The 19541-nt window shown below is 41.7% G+C and overlaps 1 protein-coding gene across 1 annotated transcript in view; it reads right to left on the bottom strand.

The window, feature by feature from the left end:
* LOC116938527 (uncharacterized) overlaps positions 1-12718 on the bottom strand; it is a 48577-nt gene extending 35859 nt beyond the window's left edge. Inside the window, exons 1-8 of the mRNA XM_032945698.2 lie at positions 12407-12718; positions 8940-9152; positions 6552-6568; positions 5282-5314; positions 4853-4885; positions 4676-4729; positions 635-736; positions 62-142 (exon numbers count right to left, since the gene is read on the bottom strand). Of these exons, the coding sequence (XP_032801589.1) occupies positions 62-142; positions 635-736; positions 4676-4729; positions 4853-4885; positions 5282-5314; positions 6552-6568; positions 8940-9152; positions 12407-12494 (621 nt within the window). The 5' untranslated portion in view covers positions 12495-12718. The remainder of the gene's footprint in view (positions 1-61; positions 143-634; positions 737-4675; positions 4730-4852; positions 4886-5281; positions 5315-6551; positions 6569-8939; positions 9153-12406) is intronic.
* Between the last annotated feature and the right edge of the window lie 6823 nt (positions 12719-19541).

Here is a 19541-nt window from a genome sequence, read left to right as displayed (position 1 = left end):
TCAAAGTAATTGCTTAGGATATAACAATGCCTCTTATTTCATATGACGAATGCTCCCGTACCATTGGTCCTTGAAGAGCTCCCATTTGAGCACCACCTCCAGACTTCTCATCAAAGCCTCCGGCCATTTGGGCAGCAAAGTTCTGTTGGACGGCAATTAAACAAAATTACATATTTGTGGTCACACATCAACACCTCTGTACGTATGTGTATGTACGTTGAACTTATTTTGCACCGTACGTAGCCAAATGTGCTAATTGGAGGTGCAGGGGAAGGACAACAAACCAAACACAAAAAAAGTAGTTCTAGAGAAAAGAAAACTACTTCAATTACATGTATGTTATTCTTGTTTGCAAACATAATTTGGGGGTAATTATATTGCTGTATATACTGCATATTTACACAAATGATTTACGCTTTAGTTTTAAAGTGAAAAGAAATCAGCGTAATCGGTTCATTATAAAATATTTAACCCCCCCCCCCGCCCTGATATAATGAAAATGTTCCATTGAAGTTCACTGCTCGTTCAGCTTGCATCTAACTCAGACAGACATGGCAACAATCTCAGGTGGCAGGAAGAGTGACTAATTCGTGGAGTTGTAGGAATGGTCACAGGGAAAATGTCTGATACTTACTCCACCAAGGCCAGGAGGCCCAGGAGGGCCTGGGGGTCCGGGCATGCCAGGGTTTCCGGGAGTGCCAGGCTCGCCATCCCTGCCACGAGGGCCTTGGCCTCCCTGTCAAACAAGGGGTCAGCAGCAGCCGCCGGTCAGGTGATGATGATATGAGCAAGCAATGAGAGACAAACGCAGCAGCCAATGCACCTGCTTCATTAAAAGGCCCATTATTATATTTGGTATTGCTGAAGTGGATACTACATGAGAGTCTTTCATTAAAGTGCCATTTTATGCCAACAATGTTTTCAAATCCCTGTACATGTTTATCGGTTTTGAAAAAACAATAAGTAATTTATATGAGGTGATACATTGACTGAACCTTCCAATATAACAATAAGAACTATACATTACATTGTTTATTTGCATGTCGTGCACCAAAATGTAAGGACAACTCCTATACTTAGCTCGTTTAAATCCCACTGACACACTTAAAAGCCTAGATACACCGTGCCATATCAGTGCAACTCATGGGATGTGATGCTATTGAGGGCTCATGATTGCATCACCATTGACACATCATCTCGTGATTATTGCACCACGCAATCAGTTGTGATGTTGTTGCATGATGTTTCATCCGTGTTATATTATTTGCAATCAGACAAGACTGCATTCATCCAATCAGTCAGTGCATTTTAATCATGTGGCCATATAGATAATGAGTATTTGTGTGTGTGCACATGTGTATGCATCTTTATATGTATATGTACGTGTGAGATTGAACGTATCATGTTTGTTGAGTGCATATGTGTGTGTATGTATGGAAGGTGTGTTTGTGGGTGAATGTGTGTCTTTGTGCATGTGTGTGAGTATTCTTGTTTGTATATGTGTGTATGTTTCTAATATTCCTGACTCACACCATTCTTTATGACAGAATTGCACTCGAATGCATTGCATGCTGTGACATAGTGCCCTCAATATGATTGCTTGGAATTCGTGGGGTGCAACACTGCATAATCCAATTGCCCCCGTTGATTGTGCCAAAATAGCATAGTATCGTGTATCTAGGCCTTTATATTACACAGCTAAATAAAAGATGGCTTTGTACAAAAAGTCAGCAGATTGACATAACAACATTCACTCCATTCAATCTTGATGAGAATGGGTTTAGATGTGAGTAAGAATTTCATGAAGAAAATGTAAATTAGTAGCTGGATTGAAGTATATTTGACCATTTTAAATTTCAGGAAGAGTCACCTCATGGCTAAATGGTAACAGTTATATACAGAAAACATCGTGGTTTTCAATCGAAAACAAACACATTAACAATAACACAGGAATATGTATTGAGAGCCCAAGCTTACGACTAGAATGTGTCAAAATAGAAACTTGAATATCTAAGAGTAATAATTAAATACAGTACAGGACTAAGTGTATAGCCCAGGTTCCTTGCTGGATTTTGAAAATAATACCTGAATGTGTTTTTTGTCAGTTCAGATTGTATTAGCACAGACAATATGCACAGCTGTTATAGCGCTCACTACAACATAAAATGCAAGATGCCCTAAGGTCAAGGGATGGCGCCAGTTGGATGCAAAAAGACGAGGAATACTATGTTACTGAAATGTTCATAAGTAATAGGCAATAGCAGAGGATGTCATATCTCCTTTGCGAAAACAACAACAACAACTCATTGCTGTGTGGGATTAATGTATGGGAGGGAAGATATATTTGGATGTCAAAACAATGGCAGCTATCTCAACATTAACTTTTAAAATATGTCAATAATTGTTAAAGTGGCTTTGCAGACTTCAAACATGAAAATTGTTTTATATGGCCTAATCATATGCATATTGCACTCCAAAAATGATATACTCTATAGTACTGCAGAGAAACAGCACTTTATAGCAGTGTTATTACAGTACTGGATATGAAATGTGTTATTGTAATGGATTTACTCGTCATGGCTCATGAATGTCTGATTGGGTGGGTGGTAGGTAGGTAATCATTAGGGAGGTGGGTTATAAGTTCATGAGGTACTGTATTTAAGGCTGGCTGCTGAGGTAAGGCATTTAACTGAGTGGAGAAGGAAACAGGGTCTCCATTCTTGGTTGGGAGGAGTGGACAAGTCTATTTAGGCCTCTGCTGTTGTTGAATATAGCTGCTGTACAGTGAGTGAGTGAGTGTGCGTTAATATAGATCCAGGGAATTAATTTTAGCTGGGTCTGCCTTGGTCAACGACCCGGAAAATATATCTGCATCCCAGAACACCACATCTTGTATGCCTCTTGCGATGATGTAGCTACTAGTCCACGTGTCTATCAGCGACCAGCAGAATATTCAGGGAGAAATTAAGCCCCTGAATAGACCAAGTGTAATCACCATATTGATGTCGCGATAGGGTGTTCATGTAAATAAAGTGGACCAGAATGAATTACTGCAGTGATTTGAGCATAGCAGTACTGTTATGCAACACGAATGCAATGTGTAAATTGTTTGGTAAACTGTGGTTTTAATACATTTATCATTTAACTGTGGTATCATCAACTGAAAGACAAAGGTGTTCATCACCAATGGTGGCCTTTAGCTAGTGATGTAAATTCCTTTTTCTTATGACAGGGGCCAGTTTCCCCATATGACAACTGTTTACTGCAGAGTGTTGCCTAATATTACCAACCCCAGAATACTGAGAGGCTGAGATCATCCTCCAGTGGAATTTAAACTCTGAACTCTCAGATTTTGAGTGAAGTGTTCAAAGCTTGATGAATATAATCAACTACAGCAGCTATTTTGCGATACAAACTCTCCTTGTAATACATTCTAAACAAAAAAAACTACATTGCCAGTGGTGTACCAGCAAGAGCTTCTATAGAACCACCATATCGGGTATATGCCCTACTCTTCCACCCTGGCTGGATGTCTTGAAAGAGGTAGGCGTACCCATACTTGACCCCGTCACACACACAGCCTGCAGCTTGAGTAACTGTGCAATAGCCACTGATACTGCTGGGTGGACAGAGGCAGGAGGACTTTGTTTTTTAAACGTGTCCATTGTTTCAGCTGACCATTACCACCGTGGCAGCAGGTGAATATGTCAGGCAATGCCCTTTCTTTGGAGTTGAGGGCAGAGAGATTGACTTACAAAACTATGTTTGGAAAGTGTAGTTGCTGTGGGATGCCATGAAAATGGTACAAAATATTACCAAAGCTGACATTTAATAAATAACGACTGTTCAGCGGCTTCAAACTGGGAGCTGTTCATTCGTCAAAATATTTCAGTCTTTTTAGGCCACCGCAGTGTAAAGTGCTGCCTGTAACTGTAAGTCAGTCAAGCTCGATGAAGTACTTTGATGATCAAATTGTTACAACTGATAACGCTAGGTTTCTCCAATTAAGTAAAATGAATTCAATGGCACCGCTGCTCTTGCAAAGAAAGCAAGGGAATTACATAAATTTTAGATGTCATATTGTAAACAGAGAAGACTTTCAAAAGTGTGCCTTTTCTACATGAACAATGTCAGATGAAACCTGAAGTGGTCCGAAAATAATGAACAGAATGTTTGTGAACAAGCCTGATTATAAAGAGACGAACAGGACACACATCTTCATGAGCAGTAGCAATGGCATAGCACCACCAGGCCTTAGCAACTCAAATACAGGTCTGCACCACATGTGCAGCACTGTGTAGGCCAGCCATTTGCTCACATTCTATAAAAGCAGTGACTGACGTTAATGTTGATTTCACACTGTGCAATCATCCATATTTGTACAAGGTGATATGCTGTCGTATTTTACACCATGACCAAAAGCCTATGCACTGTACAACAATTGTGGTACATTTTTTCTTTATCAGTAACACATCGTGGAAAGCAAACTACCATGCCCCATTAATGCAATGAGTGCAAGTGTACAGATTTAATGTATGTATTTTGGACTTCTTTAGCACCCTACGTAGCCAAGCGTGCTAATCGGAGGCGCGGGGGGGGGGGTGTAACGTAATGGTTAAACTGCAGGCTATGCAGAATGACGCGGGATGAGAACAAGTGCCAGTGTAGAGCTTACCTTCTCTCCCTTGTCTCCACGATCACCCCTGGATCCCTGCTCGCCAGGTGGACCCTAGACATGGGGTGGCGGGGGGGGGGCACAGCAAAGGTTTTAATCGGCCACGCTCTGCGTGAACACCTATTGTGACAATATCAAATGTGTGCGGCGCGCCGATGCAGAAGTGCGTTGCCTCACCTGGGCTCCGGGTGGACCCCTGATGCCATTGGTCTAGAAACCGAGAGAAAAGAGTTGTTCGTTAATGTTTACGTGACAACTGGGCTTTCTCACACGTAACCGCAATCATATATAATTGTTTCAGTGCCTTGCTGTGCCAGATTGCAAATGCAATTGAGGTGCGGCATTTAATTAAATTGCAAAAATATTTTTAGAAATTATTCGTTATTCAGTTTTTATGACGCATTGATATTACTGCAAAGTTAAAGTCAGAACCCATATGAATGGTAGCAGATCAAATACAATCATGTGGGCACATGACTCACTTAACTATGTTTTTTTTTATTCTGAAAGCAGCTATTATTGTGAGACTGTTGTGGAGTGTTTACGGCAAAAGCATGGTACAGAGCAACGTTCAACGAGTTAATGTGACAACAGAAAGCTGCCCACCTCTGGTACATCTCCAGGCTCCCCCTTCTGTCCCTGTGGGTTATGAGGTCAAAGTGCATTGTTATCACCAGAATTGTATATTTTGTATTTAAACATAAATGTTAAGTTTATACGTTTATTTTAAAGATAATTCGTCAAGAGGAAAAAAAACCCACACAAACAATTCAGCCAATAGGAATGTCTCAATGTGTTTCAAAGGAATTATGCATTATGACAATGATATTTCATTAACCCGCAATTCGTGTGTACATTGGCCGGTTATTATGTGTGTGTTGTCCAAAGGTTGATAAGTTAATACGTGTAGCAGGTGCTTGCTTCATCAGCTTCTAGGCCACATCATCATCTTTTTTTTAAACCACCAAAACACAAGGTACGCAGCAACAACTCGGATATATAATAAACATGCCCAAGTTAGACCGCACATTTTAATAATCCTAATTGTTTCTCGTATTACAAAACCTTGCTTTTTTAAGTCCAGGAAACATTGTTTATGAGAAAGAATTAAAACAAATATCAAAGTTAATTCCCAAATGTATTTTCCTCAAATGTTGATGTGGAAACGCACACGACTTATGGACCTACACGACTTATGGACCTACACGTATACAAGAGTGAATATTGGATGTCAATCTCACAGAGGAGCTTTGCAAAAAAAACATCTTAACAATAGCTTCAAAAGGTCATAACCAATACCAGGCATGTCTCGAGTGTAGTAATCACATTTAATACAAAAAAAATAGTTTCATGAAGCTGTGGGTTTGAAAACAATGTATTGGCATGTAAATCTAGGTAATAATTGTTTAACACAGTTCTAGTTCCCTAGTTGCAAACTGCTGGGCCATCGCAGGGGTGTGCATATTAAGTTCGGGCTACACACAGTCTCTATGCAGTATTGCAGTGCTGTTTTATGCTGAAAATGATACGCATTACTGTATTTAACGTACAATAAACTGGTGTAATAGAAGATATGCTTTCGAGCACGGTATTTCATTACAACACGGTACTGTGTTTTCTCGATTCGTGGTGGTCTGTGCAGTGCAGTGAATGCTAATCTTAATTTTAGTCATGTAGTAAATTATACATATCACTCTATGTACACTATTACAATACAATACATTGGAAATACATGATAGGCATAAATTATAAACATAGTTTCACAATGCAATGTAAATATGCGTAACACATGAAGACAATGGTGTTCACAGATTTGTACGATGTGCTAACACGGTAATATAATAACAATGTAAGTGGGAAATTCATTCATATTTACCCTGGTTCCAACACGTCCTGCAAAACAAAAAAAACATCACGTGCTGTCAGTTACCCCCAAGAGAAACAACTGGGCCAAGGACAATCGGTAACATTTCTCCTTTCCTTGCATGAGCCCACAAGGCAGCCAAAATGATCAAGCCTCATGACAACTGTCACTCCACTCCTTGCTGCCATCAGAACCTCATGAGCAAGACTTGGGCCCGAGTGTGAAGCGGCAATTGCTACAGCAGATGTTTTACCCCAAGCGATAACGGATTTAGAGTGCATGATTCCACACTTGGGGAAACCTTTTTGTAAGAAATAAGCAGAGCCTCGGTGAGAGTGGAACATTTGAAAGGGCTCTGAGATGACATGGCATTGGGTCAACCCCTTGTTGTTCTGCTCTGATGCTGGCATTAACAGTGTAGGCCCAGTGACAACCACGGATGGTAAAACACACCTCGGCACTTTGGAAGAAAAAAAATGCTAAAACATTTATATTGACATGAACACAACGGACCATAGCAGAGGTGATTAGCGCATGTGCTGAACCATAATTTGCTGTCAAGGGTTCTCGAGAGTACATTAAGTACTTCACACGGTTTACAAAATATGCAGTTTTCTTTCAGCAGTTTCACGACGAAAGCTGACATTCCAGCACTGGTCCACATGCTCAGAGGCTTTTCCCAGCTTGGCTTATAGCACTAAGCGAGTGCTGTTGCATGCTCTTTGTGTTTACCAACGTTGTGCGTCACAAGCTCTTGCATTGGAGAAGCTAATATACAAACATTGATACATTATACAGTATACAATATTAAGCTATAGTGATATATGTACTGCACTGCATAAAACACAACGGTACTGCAATACCATATATATGAAGTATACACGTATAGTATAAACATGCCATAAACAGAATAATTTATTAGGTAAGTGAAATTACAAAAATTGCACCTGGCAGTGATTTAACATGGCCATATAGAGCTTAGGGTCAAAGGTCTTCAAACTTGTGACCGGTGGAGAGAATGCTATTGGATTGACTCGGAGCTGGAGAATGGGCCCATCATATAGCCTGAGTCAGGCTTAATCCGATTGTGGCCTCTACTTTCCATCACAGGACTGCACTACTCTCAGTCACATGACACAATCGTTTCTGACCAAACTTTTCACGAACAGCATAAACATTTTCAAGTTAATTAATATGACTTCAGCAGAGTTGGGCGTGTATTTGTGCAACACAGATGGAATCTGAATTCGTGTGAAAATATATTGAACACGAATTAGCATAAAATGCCAATGAAAGTTGGGCTTAGCAGCAACGTCATTCACGCTGTCTGCTTGAATGTTCTGTAAATGGTAACGAGGATGTGGTGTGGCTCTACGTCAGGAATGCAGTGGGTTCTGCCTCAGGTTTTCCAGCCAAGAAATTCGTGCAGCCTTCTGGGAGAACAGATCTGGCAGCAGGCAAGCAGCACCCAGTGGTGCATTTAAACATTGCTTCCGCTCTCCTATTGTGCTCGAGTTTATACCCGCTCATTGCACATGCAATTAAAAAGACTAACCTGTGGTGAAAATAGCAATGCCTTTGAAAAATAATAATTATGAAAAACATTCCTAATCTCGCAACGTTCTTGGGCACCGTAGATAAAATCGTGTCATGATTGGCATGAAGCCATTGCAAGCAGCCATGCAAAGCTCTAACAGTTTGAGCTGTAGGCATGCATCCTAACAGCGTGTAACTAATGCACATTACATTTGCACACATGTGTCAATTTAATAGTTACAGGTACAAAAAACAACAAAAGCACCTAAGCATGTGACATACTAACACACCTAGAAAGTAACACAACACAATACAGCAATAACAGAACAAATTACAACGTACATATTTGCTGAAAGCAATGATGATACATAATGTTTCACTAGTGTGAAAATATTAGTGTACAGTGATTAAAATACCCAACTCGATTTTGGAAATTTGATTGGATGTGGGTGATAGCAATAATGATGGAATTATCAGTCTCCATGATCATCAAGGTCAGGGCTGGCAGATTGTTTTTCGGTAAACAGTATCAAAAACCTCTGGACAGCAGAGCTCAATAGTGCCCCATTTACCAGAGTGGAGTTAAAAAAAGAATGCATTTTCCGAAGAGTTGGTATTCTCAATCATATCTCACAACACCTTAAAAAAAACCCAGCCAATTGTGCACACAAAATCAAATCTCCCAATCTCGCAGCCCTGATCAAGGCATTACGTTGTGGTTTACTCTGAGAAGATGGCACCTTAGTTTTGCACCGTAACTTTTTGATGATAGAAATGAGTATGGGCAGTGGCTGCCCGACAGACTGTGGCAGTTGCTGGATCAGCGTGGGTTCGTTTCAAGAGCGAATTCGGGGGGCCTCTTACTGCCGTTGCCGTTGGATTCGGACGTCGGGCAGGCGGGGCAGCACTCCCCGAAGGGGATCTCTGGGTTGGGGCAGTTCTTCAGCGGCTCGCAGATGATGTCGTCGCAGAGAATGTTCCCATTGTCGCAGACGCAGATACGACATGGCTCAGGCTTCCAGACGTCCTTGTCACTATACTTTTGTCCATCCTGTGTACAGCTTCCTACTTCGTCATCTGAAACGGAAGCATGCGAGGGGGGAATGATGAAACAATAAAAACACACGACGGTTCGACAGCAATTGTGATGAAAGGCACTCGATCATTCAATATCCTGCCTCAGAGATCTGTTACAGTTTTATTTTGACCCGTCACCTTTCCATGAAAAGAAGCATATGAGAGGGCATGTTTAAATTATGAATACTATACATTATACTATAAACAGTTCCAGTGTAAAATGGGTTAAAATGTTGTTCAAAACATGATTCTTTATGTTGGGGGCCAGATGATACGCAGAGTCACTTTTCCAAGGGAGACCCGGGTCCAAAATAAATTATAAAAAATGCACGGGAAACAACTGCAAAACTTTAAACCCACTTGCTAAATTATGTAAAATATGCTATAATGCAAGCGGTGGCACAGTGGTTAGCATGCTGCGCTATGTACTCAACAACCCGAGTTTGATTCCTGGTCACGGCTAACATCAGTGGCAATCAATGTCAGAACCGGTCCTGGATCGCGCCTTTCAGCAGCCTGCACTGATCAACGCGGTGAAGTATGGTCAAACGACTCTCGTGACGGACAGGGCATGGGGATGTCTTCATCAAGCAGTGGATTGAAGTGCTTTTTTTTTAAATTATGCTACATACAGAAAGTTAACGCCTTATTATCACAAGACAATACATGAAATGCACACAATGAATTTCCCATGGAAAAGTTATCTAAACGGTGTGTATATAGTAACCAAGCACAAATAGTTACTCTTCAGCAATTTAACTTCTTACTATAATTCAATATGCAAACCATTAAGGTTTTGCTTTTTATTAACAGCGGAATGTGTTTCATCGCATATCCATATGCAAAGAAGGACATTTAGTTAAAGAAGTGTCAAATTTTTAATTTAAAGAGGTAATTATTTTAAGTAAAGATATTTACATCAAGAGGTACATGCAAACTCAACTTGTAATCAAAGAGGTAAATACATTTCCACTGGGTTTTAATATTGCATTATAAAGTCACTGATACTAATTTAGTATTTCTCTTATATGATTTTTACCATATATTGGCTATTAGATTAAATATAGCAGAGGATATGAACACGTTATTTGTCTCTATACACTCAACCAGCCCTGCAAGACACAATTTCCATCCATCTACAAAATGTTGTAGTATGAAGGTGAAATCTGCATAAGAGTGTACTTATGATACACTGTAAGTGCGCATGGTATAATGATGTCAGGCTCTGGCATGAGATACAAAGCAAAAACGCATTATTTGAGAAACGAGGCACTTTAACGTGTTGCCAGTCATTCATTTCCTCTAAGGTGTTTAACCCATTTCAGACATTCCTGCTGTATCGCCTCAGAAAACACGGTGTGTTTCTGTTTTACAGACGGCTGTTAACATTGAGTGTTCTCCCCTTGCATAAAAAACACAGATGTTGTTGCATTAAAAGAGAGCACGGCCCTCTATAAAAGGGCCCATTGGAACCCCTACTGGCCTCGATAAAAATGTCAGATGATCCCTGCCAACCCATGCTATGATGATTCTCTACAAAGATAGTTAACGAAAGATGTTTTTTTGCAGGATAAATTCCTCCCTGCAGACATCCTCTGAATACCGGGGCAGCTAAGCTTTTCCAGTTTAGAGAGCGGTACGCTTGCTTTTTGCTCGAGTCTCTAACTCGCTCGCAGTCACCAAGCCAACAACACATGACAAGACATTCCAAGAGGTAGCGTGGCAAGTACTTGTAAATCCCCAGAGATCTGACGCTGCCACAGGTCACAGCAAGGTGCCAAGATGACCAACATCCCTCCAGAAGTGTGCGCTTGGCAAGATGTCAGTATTTTAAGCACCAGTATTACCAATAAAGTATTACCATGCAATGCGTTGGGCAGACGGCTCACGAAGGAAACACACAAACGTATTATTTTAAATTAATATTTGCCCTTATGTAAGTTGTTCCAGGTTCCCTTTGTGCATGGTTTTAAAAGATGCATAACTGTTTGCAGTATAAAACAGTGAAAAACCTAACACATACACTTATTTAATGATTTTAATAATTACTCATACTATGCATATGCAAAACATACTGTTTTATGTTGTGCCAAAAATAATTCCACTGAAAGCTATGCTGTATTTAAAAGTTGTTCGGAACCCCAAACTACAACGTGCCACAACTCTAAAACAGGCCTTCAATGAACAAGATCAAAAGCTGCTAAAACTGTGGAGAGTTCCTGCAAACAAAAGTATACTGGCAGAGGAGCCATGGAAACTAAACTTGTTGGGACATTAAAGAATGTGACCACACCACTTTTCTTGTATACCAAAATATGTCTACAAATTATTACGTGAACAGTTCGCAGATATTATTCCACATGGAAATTACTTTTTGTCCATAAGGCCAACACATGTTTTCTGAAATATATTATCTAAATCCTGAAAGCAAGCCACTTTGGGCTACAGTCTGCACACCATGTACGCACTGGAACTACAATTTCCAGAAACCCAACCAAAAGAACAAACACACGCACAGCCATTACGTTATCAGGCATGCCACTCCAAATTTCGGACGTGAAGAAGCTGGCCGGCTGGCTGGCTGCTACCTTTGTGTATCTCTATCGCCCTTTGTATGGCGGATGCACGGCGTTGCCTGCCAGAGAGAGCCTTGTGACAGATTCTCAATCACTCGGGGCATTCCTGCCAGGGGGCGGGCATGGTGGGAGGCGTGCCCCACGCAGCCCCCGCTGTGGAGAGGGAGGGAGCGAGCGAGCGAGGAAAGGGGCACGCATCCCCACCTCCCTCCGACTGAACCAGCGGTCGGAGGGATGCTGCCCATCTAACATTCCAGTGCATTTTTCTTTCCGCAAACGGTCGACGCGTAAGTAGAATGCATTCCCAAGACCAGTGGTGCAGAAAATAACCGTGGGGGTTTTTTTGTTGTTGTTGTTGCACTTGGCGATTCTCTAGCAAAGGTATGCTTACGCACTCCGCCCCACCTCTTTAAAACGTTTGATGCAAATGCAACACTCGTTCCGTTTGCAATGAAGCTGTCGTGTCTGTTTTTTCCGGCTGCTGTCCTGCAGAAGCACGTTCCCATACGTGACAGCCGAACATCCTTACAATACAAACACGAGTGCTACATTCGACCGCATGAACCGCAGGCATCGTGCCCCAACGCCCAGAAGCGTTCAAAGCATTTTACAACAATCCCCGACGTCGGGTTTGACAGCATGCAACACACAGACACACAAAAAAGACATGATCCTTACCATAATCATCTTGACTTCTGACCACCGTTATTATCGCCTGCGTTGCCACAAGCAGCAAGAGAGTCCTTGAGTGCACAAAGCTGAACATGTCTAAATATTAGACATGTAGACTTTGTGTCTAACTGGTGAAATCCTTGTTTTACACTCCGGACATGCAGCGAGCAAAACCTTTCTTTTCGTCTCCCCCAAGTACCAGGCCCCCGCAGAAACTCAACTACCGCCTCCTAAGGGCCAGGTACAGCCTTTATGTGGCTAAACGATGGGGCCGTCCGTCTATATGGGCGGTGAGTAAATGGCATTTGACCATCCCATCCCCCCTGCGAGGCTGAAACTCGAGACATCCACCGGCCACTCGCTCCTGGGCCCTCTGCTCTCCCCCCGCTACTCCCTTCCGTTCCGCCTTCTCCACCCACCCGTTATTTCCCCTCCCTCCACCGAGCGCAGCGTTCTTCCACCCACCCACCCACCCCCCGCACCACCCCGGCTCCGCAGAATTCTTTTTAAAGAAAATTGATTCATGCTGCCTCGTCTGAGAGAGTGCACGAAGCGTGCGCAGTGGCAGCGGGGTTGGGGGGCACCTCTAGCGTCGAGAACGCAGAGAGGTTTTTTTTTATGTTCAACCACGGGGCCCCAACGCTCCCTGCCGAGCACAGGTACGGGATGAGTTTCGACGCAATGCCCGCGACATCTTCTGACCTATGCAACACAAACCGCGGTACATCCTTCGAATTTCACCGCTAACTTGTAACAACGTAGATATAGGTGGTGATGTCCCTGAAGATTTAGCGGCAACAAGAAGCCGATCTTCCAAATAAATTCTGATTTACTTAAGCCATTTTCAAAGCATGAAGTGTTGTATAACATTGGTGGAGGTGGAGTAATTACGCGTTTTAGCTTTTAAACAACAGTTGTGATTGTTGGTTTTCTGCAGTCCACAACAGAGAATATGATTTTCCCTTGAGGAAGATAGGTTTGGCCCAGCACGTATACATGCACAGTATTCATCAAAATGTTTGCAGATGGCTCGCCTCTCCTTGTTTGTACAGCTGGTTTATGCGTCCCTTCATTTCTCACATACTATGTCCAAACAATGAGATATATAAGTATTTTTTTTATAAGCAGCTCGAAAGAAAATACGTATCCAGCGTGTACGATACTCGTATGCATACTCACGAGGGCAAGCAACATTCATAACAAAAAAAAAGATAAAGTTTATATTTCTGAATGTTCATGATAGTATTTCCACCATTATAAGGCTTCTGCTCAATATGTGCCTTTAAGGGAGACATAAGAGGAAATACCACAAGTCTCAGCTAAACCTTTAACAGATGTCTGATATATTTTCACGACATGCCTGCTTTCGCATGTGCCCAGTTCTTGTGGTAAGGCTACATTTCCCCAAACACAGCGCAGCACCCGCGAAACACTGGTTATTCAGCGTCTGGGACAAATGGCAGATTCCACCCAAAACCACATGTTTCCCTGGCCATTGTAAGACAGTCAAGCAAGAGAGGGCACTCGTGTGGTTGTGGGAAACGGAGTTAACCCTGCGCTGCTGTTCATGTGGGAGCCACATGCTGTGGGCCTCCATCAAAGTGTGGCGGACCTCTGAAACTCCATCACGGTTAACGTGTCGAATGTGGGATATTTGGCTTGCCACGCAGATCATTAAAACGTCCACAAATCAGGGATTTGTCTACTAGTCGATGGGAGCAAAAACAGTTTTTTTAAAGTAATGTTGTACATTTAAAAATATATATACCATTCAGCAATCATCCTTCTGAGGATAAACAAAAGAGTATTACATTGTTAAAAGTCAACATTGGTTGTCATAAGGCTCCCACGATGGAAATGTGTAATTTCCACCACTCATGGCCATTTATGGAGACAAGCAATACCCCTGGTACTCGCTTGAGCATGGAGACACCCTTTTACCTGACTGTGCATACGCGTATGAACATCTACAGTGTAATACACGTGTTTGATACGTACTCAACATGTGTACGCACTGCAAATAATGTGCAATGCATATCAGCCCTAGGCCCGTGTTGCCACCCAAACGTCAGTGATTTCTTTGCTCACACGAGCGTTGTGGCGGTGCTGATCTCTCGCTAACAGAGTCCCGAGCCAGGGGTGGACATTCATATGATGTGGGTGAGTCTGTCCATAGGGATGACCACAATGTTGACACTTGGAACATTTTCATTGTAATGGTACGAATGTAAATTGTATCTAAATAGACTAATTAATTCTGAGATACCCAAATGTGCAATGGATGCTTTTATTTGGAAGAGTAAGGGGATAATAAGATTAGAGTCTTGTTATTGTCATAATTTAAATAATCTAGAACAATACCAGACAAAACCCTAGCAATGCTTTCCCTCAGAAGTTGCATCAAAGTTCAACCCACAGAACAGAGGCATGTCACATTGAAATGCAGATGCTCTGCGGTTGAATTACTACAATGAACATTTTACATGATTTAATCGCAACCAAATTTGCAATTTACTTCCAATTGCAATTACAATTCTTTTTTTTATGTTTACTGGCATATATACCATAACGTGGAAAAAGTAATGTGCACATCACCAGTATTAAATAAAGCAAGCCATAATTTATTATGTTTAAATTAGCCCACATTTTGTGGCTAAAATCTGATGTGCTGAACAAATGCTTGGCATGAAATCTTTCCTGTTGGCTCTGCCAAGCCATTTATCACGAGTGAACCCCCATAAGGGAGAGTAGTTCTCATGTGCAAGACTCTCCATGTTGAATGCATTAGTATTATTCCTTGTAGAGGTCTCTGCAACGCAGACGTATTCGAAATATATGTCCTTGAGCATTTTAGGTGTAAAATCAAGTTGTCTTTGTGCTCGATTGGGAAATGGGGCAGGACTGGTTTTGGTGGCCCAACAATGAAGCCCTCATTGCTATCCTTCACTGTTGGATCTGGCTCAGCAGTAGAAATTCCACAACCCATTGGTGGGGACAGTCTCTCCATAGGACAAGCACTGCTGACTTCCATTGACATGATACAGTACTTATACCATGGACTCTGTAAGGATGATCCCCCATATCTACCCAAGATCGGGATTTAATCTTGCAACATTTGATTGTGAGTCAATTCCTTTAACTGCAACTCCATTCAGAGATATTTATTTGAGGTGTTATATGTGAACAAATTAATGATTTAATGGGGAAATTTTAAAAAGGAATGAGTGTAATTACCCACCATCTCCAGGATATTACATTAAACTAAACACTGTTAGACTATTTCATGTTACCAGCTAAGGCCCATTAGGCTATATAGCTCTTTTTCAGAAGGGACCAGGCCACAAATGATAGCTCAATAAAGTGGCTTATCATGTGGAAATGTATAGCAGCCAAATACTCTAAACATTACACTTTCCTAGTCCATGCATTATAAGCACACTCTAAGTGACTTAAGTTGTACTTTATAACACATTATTGTATCTTATGAAGGATGTTCAAATGTTGGTTTTCATCAAACTTCGCTACGTTTTCCTTTGTTGTGGTTGTGGAAAAGATAACTGGTACGCTAAAAAAATCTACACCTATGTTTGGATTAAAAAAAGAACAAACGCTTGATCAGTTGATATGATTGACATGGAATGGTAACTACATATCCCTAAGTGTTACAAGGTTACTTTCACTAAAAATATGTGCGTTTTTGAAGGAATGTAGCAGTTCCACGGGCCGCCACTGCCTCTGGGTTAAAAGCAATGACCATAATACAATTTAAATCGCACGCCTAATGCATAGCAATAGTATTATGAGCAATGTAAGATAAATATGATGCCATAAATGTAATAAGTATGCTCACATACGCATTCTCGTTTAAGTAAAAAAAACACACGCAAAAATAAGCACATATGCAATTATTCAATTATTATAATTTTAAGTAGTTGTGGGGAATGCATGTCAACTGTTAAGCCTACTAAATACATATAGAGACAGGTGCTGTAATGTGTATGACACAGACTTGATTTTTGCAGTCCAAAATTCTAACCTCAATCTCGTTTTCATTTTTCCACAGATAACACGAGCCTGTGGCATCCTAGAGCATGCACACACATGCCCCGCCTTGGTAAAAGCCCTGCTGACAGTCAAAGAAAAAATATCTGCAGTTTCGCCCAGGGCCCTCCTCCAAATGTCAGCCGGGCGTGGTAGCACATGCCTGCAATCTAGGGACGTTGGAGGTGCCCTTCGTGGATTATAGAGAGATACCTACCCACCCTGCACTGACAATGAGTGAAATTGATAAACGTCACGGACGAACAACGCCATGTTCTAACAATGTAGAAAAGGATGATTACCGATTATAAACAACACATATGTGAAGGAGGCATATTGTCTACTTATGTCCCTCCACGTAAAATATATTTAAAAAATATGTACACATCCCATCAGCAACACGGCCTTTTTTGGGTGCATAATTTCAGTAACATTGGTTCAATACAAGCAAACTCTGGACTGGTTTCGACATATTGAGTCTCATCAGTAGTCAGGCTTACTTGAAACAATGCTGGTGAACTGCCAGATTCTAGATTAGAACCAAAGAGTATGAACTGCCAGATGTTTATAGGCAAGGGCCGTCTCTTTTAGATGTAGGCACTAGTTCAATGCAAAACTATATTACGACCCAAATTATCATTCGCGTCATTGTATATAGAATGTGACAAAATAAATTAGCAGACAATATGCCTCCTTCACATATCTGACCCTCCACGCAATGTTTAAAGGTAGCTTTAGTGGGGTTTAATGGAAGTATTTTTGGGACGGAAAGTCTGGCTGTGTTTTACAGTCTGTAACAGATGGAAAATATACTCTGCTTCTCATGGGATTTTTAAAATGACTCACAAAGGAATGCTGACTCGGAGCAAGTTTCCAAAGAAAATAAAATCGAGCTGCTGCTGGTGGCGAGACCTCCAACTGACCATCTTGCAACCACAATATGAACATCACGTAGAGCATATAGGGAGTGCGCGCACACACACACACTTTCACACACGTCAGATGTACATGCACGCACGCATTCTAGACGACACAGCTTTAACCCAAGCGGCCGGTTGACCAAAGGCACCAACTTAGAAAGGCCCCCAAAATTCACCATCGTACCGCGGCGGAAGGAGCATGCACGTAGCCACTGGACGTGCGGCGGCGAATCGCGCCCCGATCTGGGGGCCAGAAACACAAAATTCCTCGTCGCTCGTGGTGCGAGTGCAGCGGTTGCCCGCGTTCGGCAAAAAAAAAACATCCCCAGAACTGCGAAGTCTTGCAACTAGCCATCGTCCGCACAAACAACACCACTTGCATCCGACCAACAACGCAACCGCACGCACAGAGCTGCGAATAATACAATCACTGGATCACCCCACCATTTATTTGGCACTGCTGTTTTTATCACGTTGCGTTGTGTTTCTCCACAGCAAATATAAATGTAGAATTCTGTTCACTCTTCTTGCTTAGGGCAATATGTCCAGCAGCTACATTCCAATGTCGAGGCCTGCACGCCACGAGAGGGCTTCAAACAGGGGGTTCGTAAAGTTTTACTATTCCCCTCCATGGCAATTTGGAATGAACGATGCCCGTGGAGGCTTGGGTGTCCGTTCGGTTCATCCGGTTGTCCTGGGGGCTACTGCCTCGGCTGGAAGATGCACTGTGCAGCGATGGTTGTTGCTCACATATGGTACAGTTTAAGACAAGGACTCCAGGCACTGTACCGATGGGGGAAGGGCCGAGTGGGGAGAGAGTTGAATAACAGGGGGCACGCAAGGGGGCACCACTCCGTTTAGGGGGTTGCCTCAGCATATTTCTCCTGAAACACCATCTTCGGCACCACCCCCTGGCCTGTCTTGTGTGTGTGCGTGATACAAAGGAGCGTGGCACAATGCATGGCACTGAGAAGGCATCTCACTGCACACACAGTAATACAGATCTCAATGGCTTGCATTTACATCTTCTTGAGGCATACGCACCAGAATGTGCATTTGATATTTGTTTTTTTTTTAAATAAAACTCCAAGCAGATTTATGATTATATCAGTGCCCACACTTCATTTTTGAGTCATTTTATATAAATCTTTGCCATGTACCATGCCCCAACAATGAGATATAATTACGAGTTATTAATATTTTTTGAAAAGAATGCTTAGAAACCAGATGGGTTTCATAAAATGATACATTTCTCAAAACAGCTGAACTGGATTTAAAAGCAAAACTACACTGGTAACACAAATTTATGACTATCGTATAAAATGGTAGAATAGTAAGAGAAAGCGTAAAATGTGTGTTCAGCCGCGTTTGTTTTACTGTTGGGTCTCACAAATAAGAGACGGTGAGGCTGGATGCAGATGAGGCAAGCAATCAGAAGACCTCAGCCATACTCACCAACCTACAGACGATATCTGTGGGACAGCAGACCAGTCACCACACCATCCACAGTGACACACATGATATGAGCAACACTGGCAGCTAAGCTAAAATACTGCGTACAAATAAAAACTCAAGCAAATTTAGTTGTGCCCCACAATCCTCGATTACCTTGAGAAAGCATTTGGCTTGGTCATGAGATGTTTATGGGTGAGTATAAAGAGTAACAATCCTATAGCAGCAATAGCACATTTTGCAAGCAATTAGGCAGTCATGAATTATGGCTGGCTGGCTGTTCACTTTAACAATGTATTTACCAATGAAGGAGTGACCATACTAAATGTTAAACAATATGCTTCCTAAAACATCCACTGTGCTGTACATACATCACCACTCTTTTTGTGATTATACCACAAGAATATATCTAAAATCTCACAAGTACGGTAGTTATATAGTTGCAAGTGCATATCTCAAAATATTTACAACATGAAAAACCAAAAAAACCACGACACTTTCCATTTATGATATGATTACGGGACATCCTTGAGAGAGTAATTGAGATGAAGGAAGTAATTATGGGCATTAGATGTAATTTGTCCAGAAATCTGGTCTGCAACAGTGAAGTAGCCTTCTATTTACATCTGCAAGCCTTTGGATGGGGCTTTAATCTCAGCCCTGACTTTATTTTGCTCCAGTTTCACATTGAAAGTGTAATATTGGTTTAACCCAGTGCTACTGAAACT

This window comes from Petromyzon marinus, chromosome 4, assembly GCF_048934315.1.
Source record: "Petromyzon marinus isolate PM22_M1 ecotype Great Lakes invasive population chromosome 4, UKy_Petmar_22M1.pri1.0, whole genome shotgun sequence".
Lineage (NCBI taxonomy): Eukaryota > Metazoa > Chordata > Hyperoartia > Petromyzontiformes > Petromyzontidae > Petromyzon > Petromyzon marinus.
This window is presented reverse-complemented; position numbering and strand designations above follow the sequence as displayed.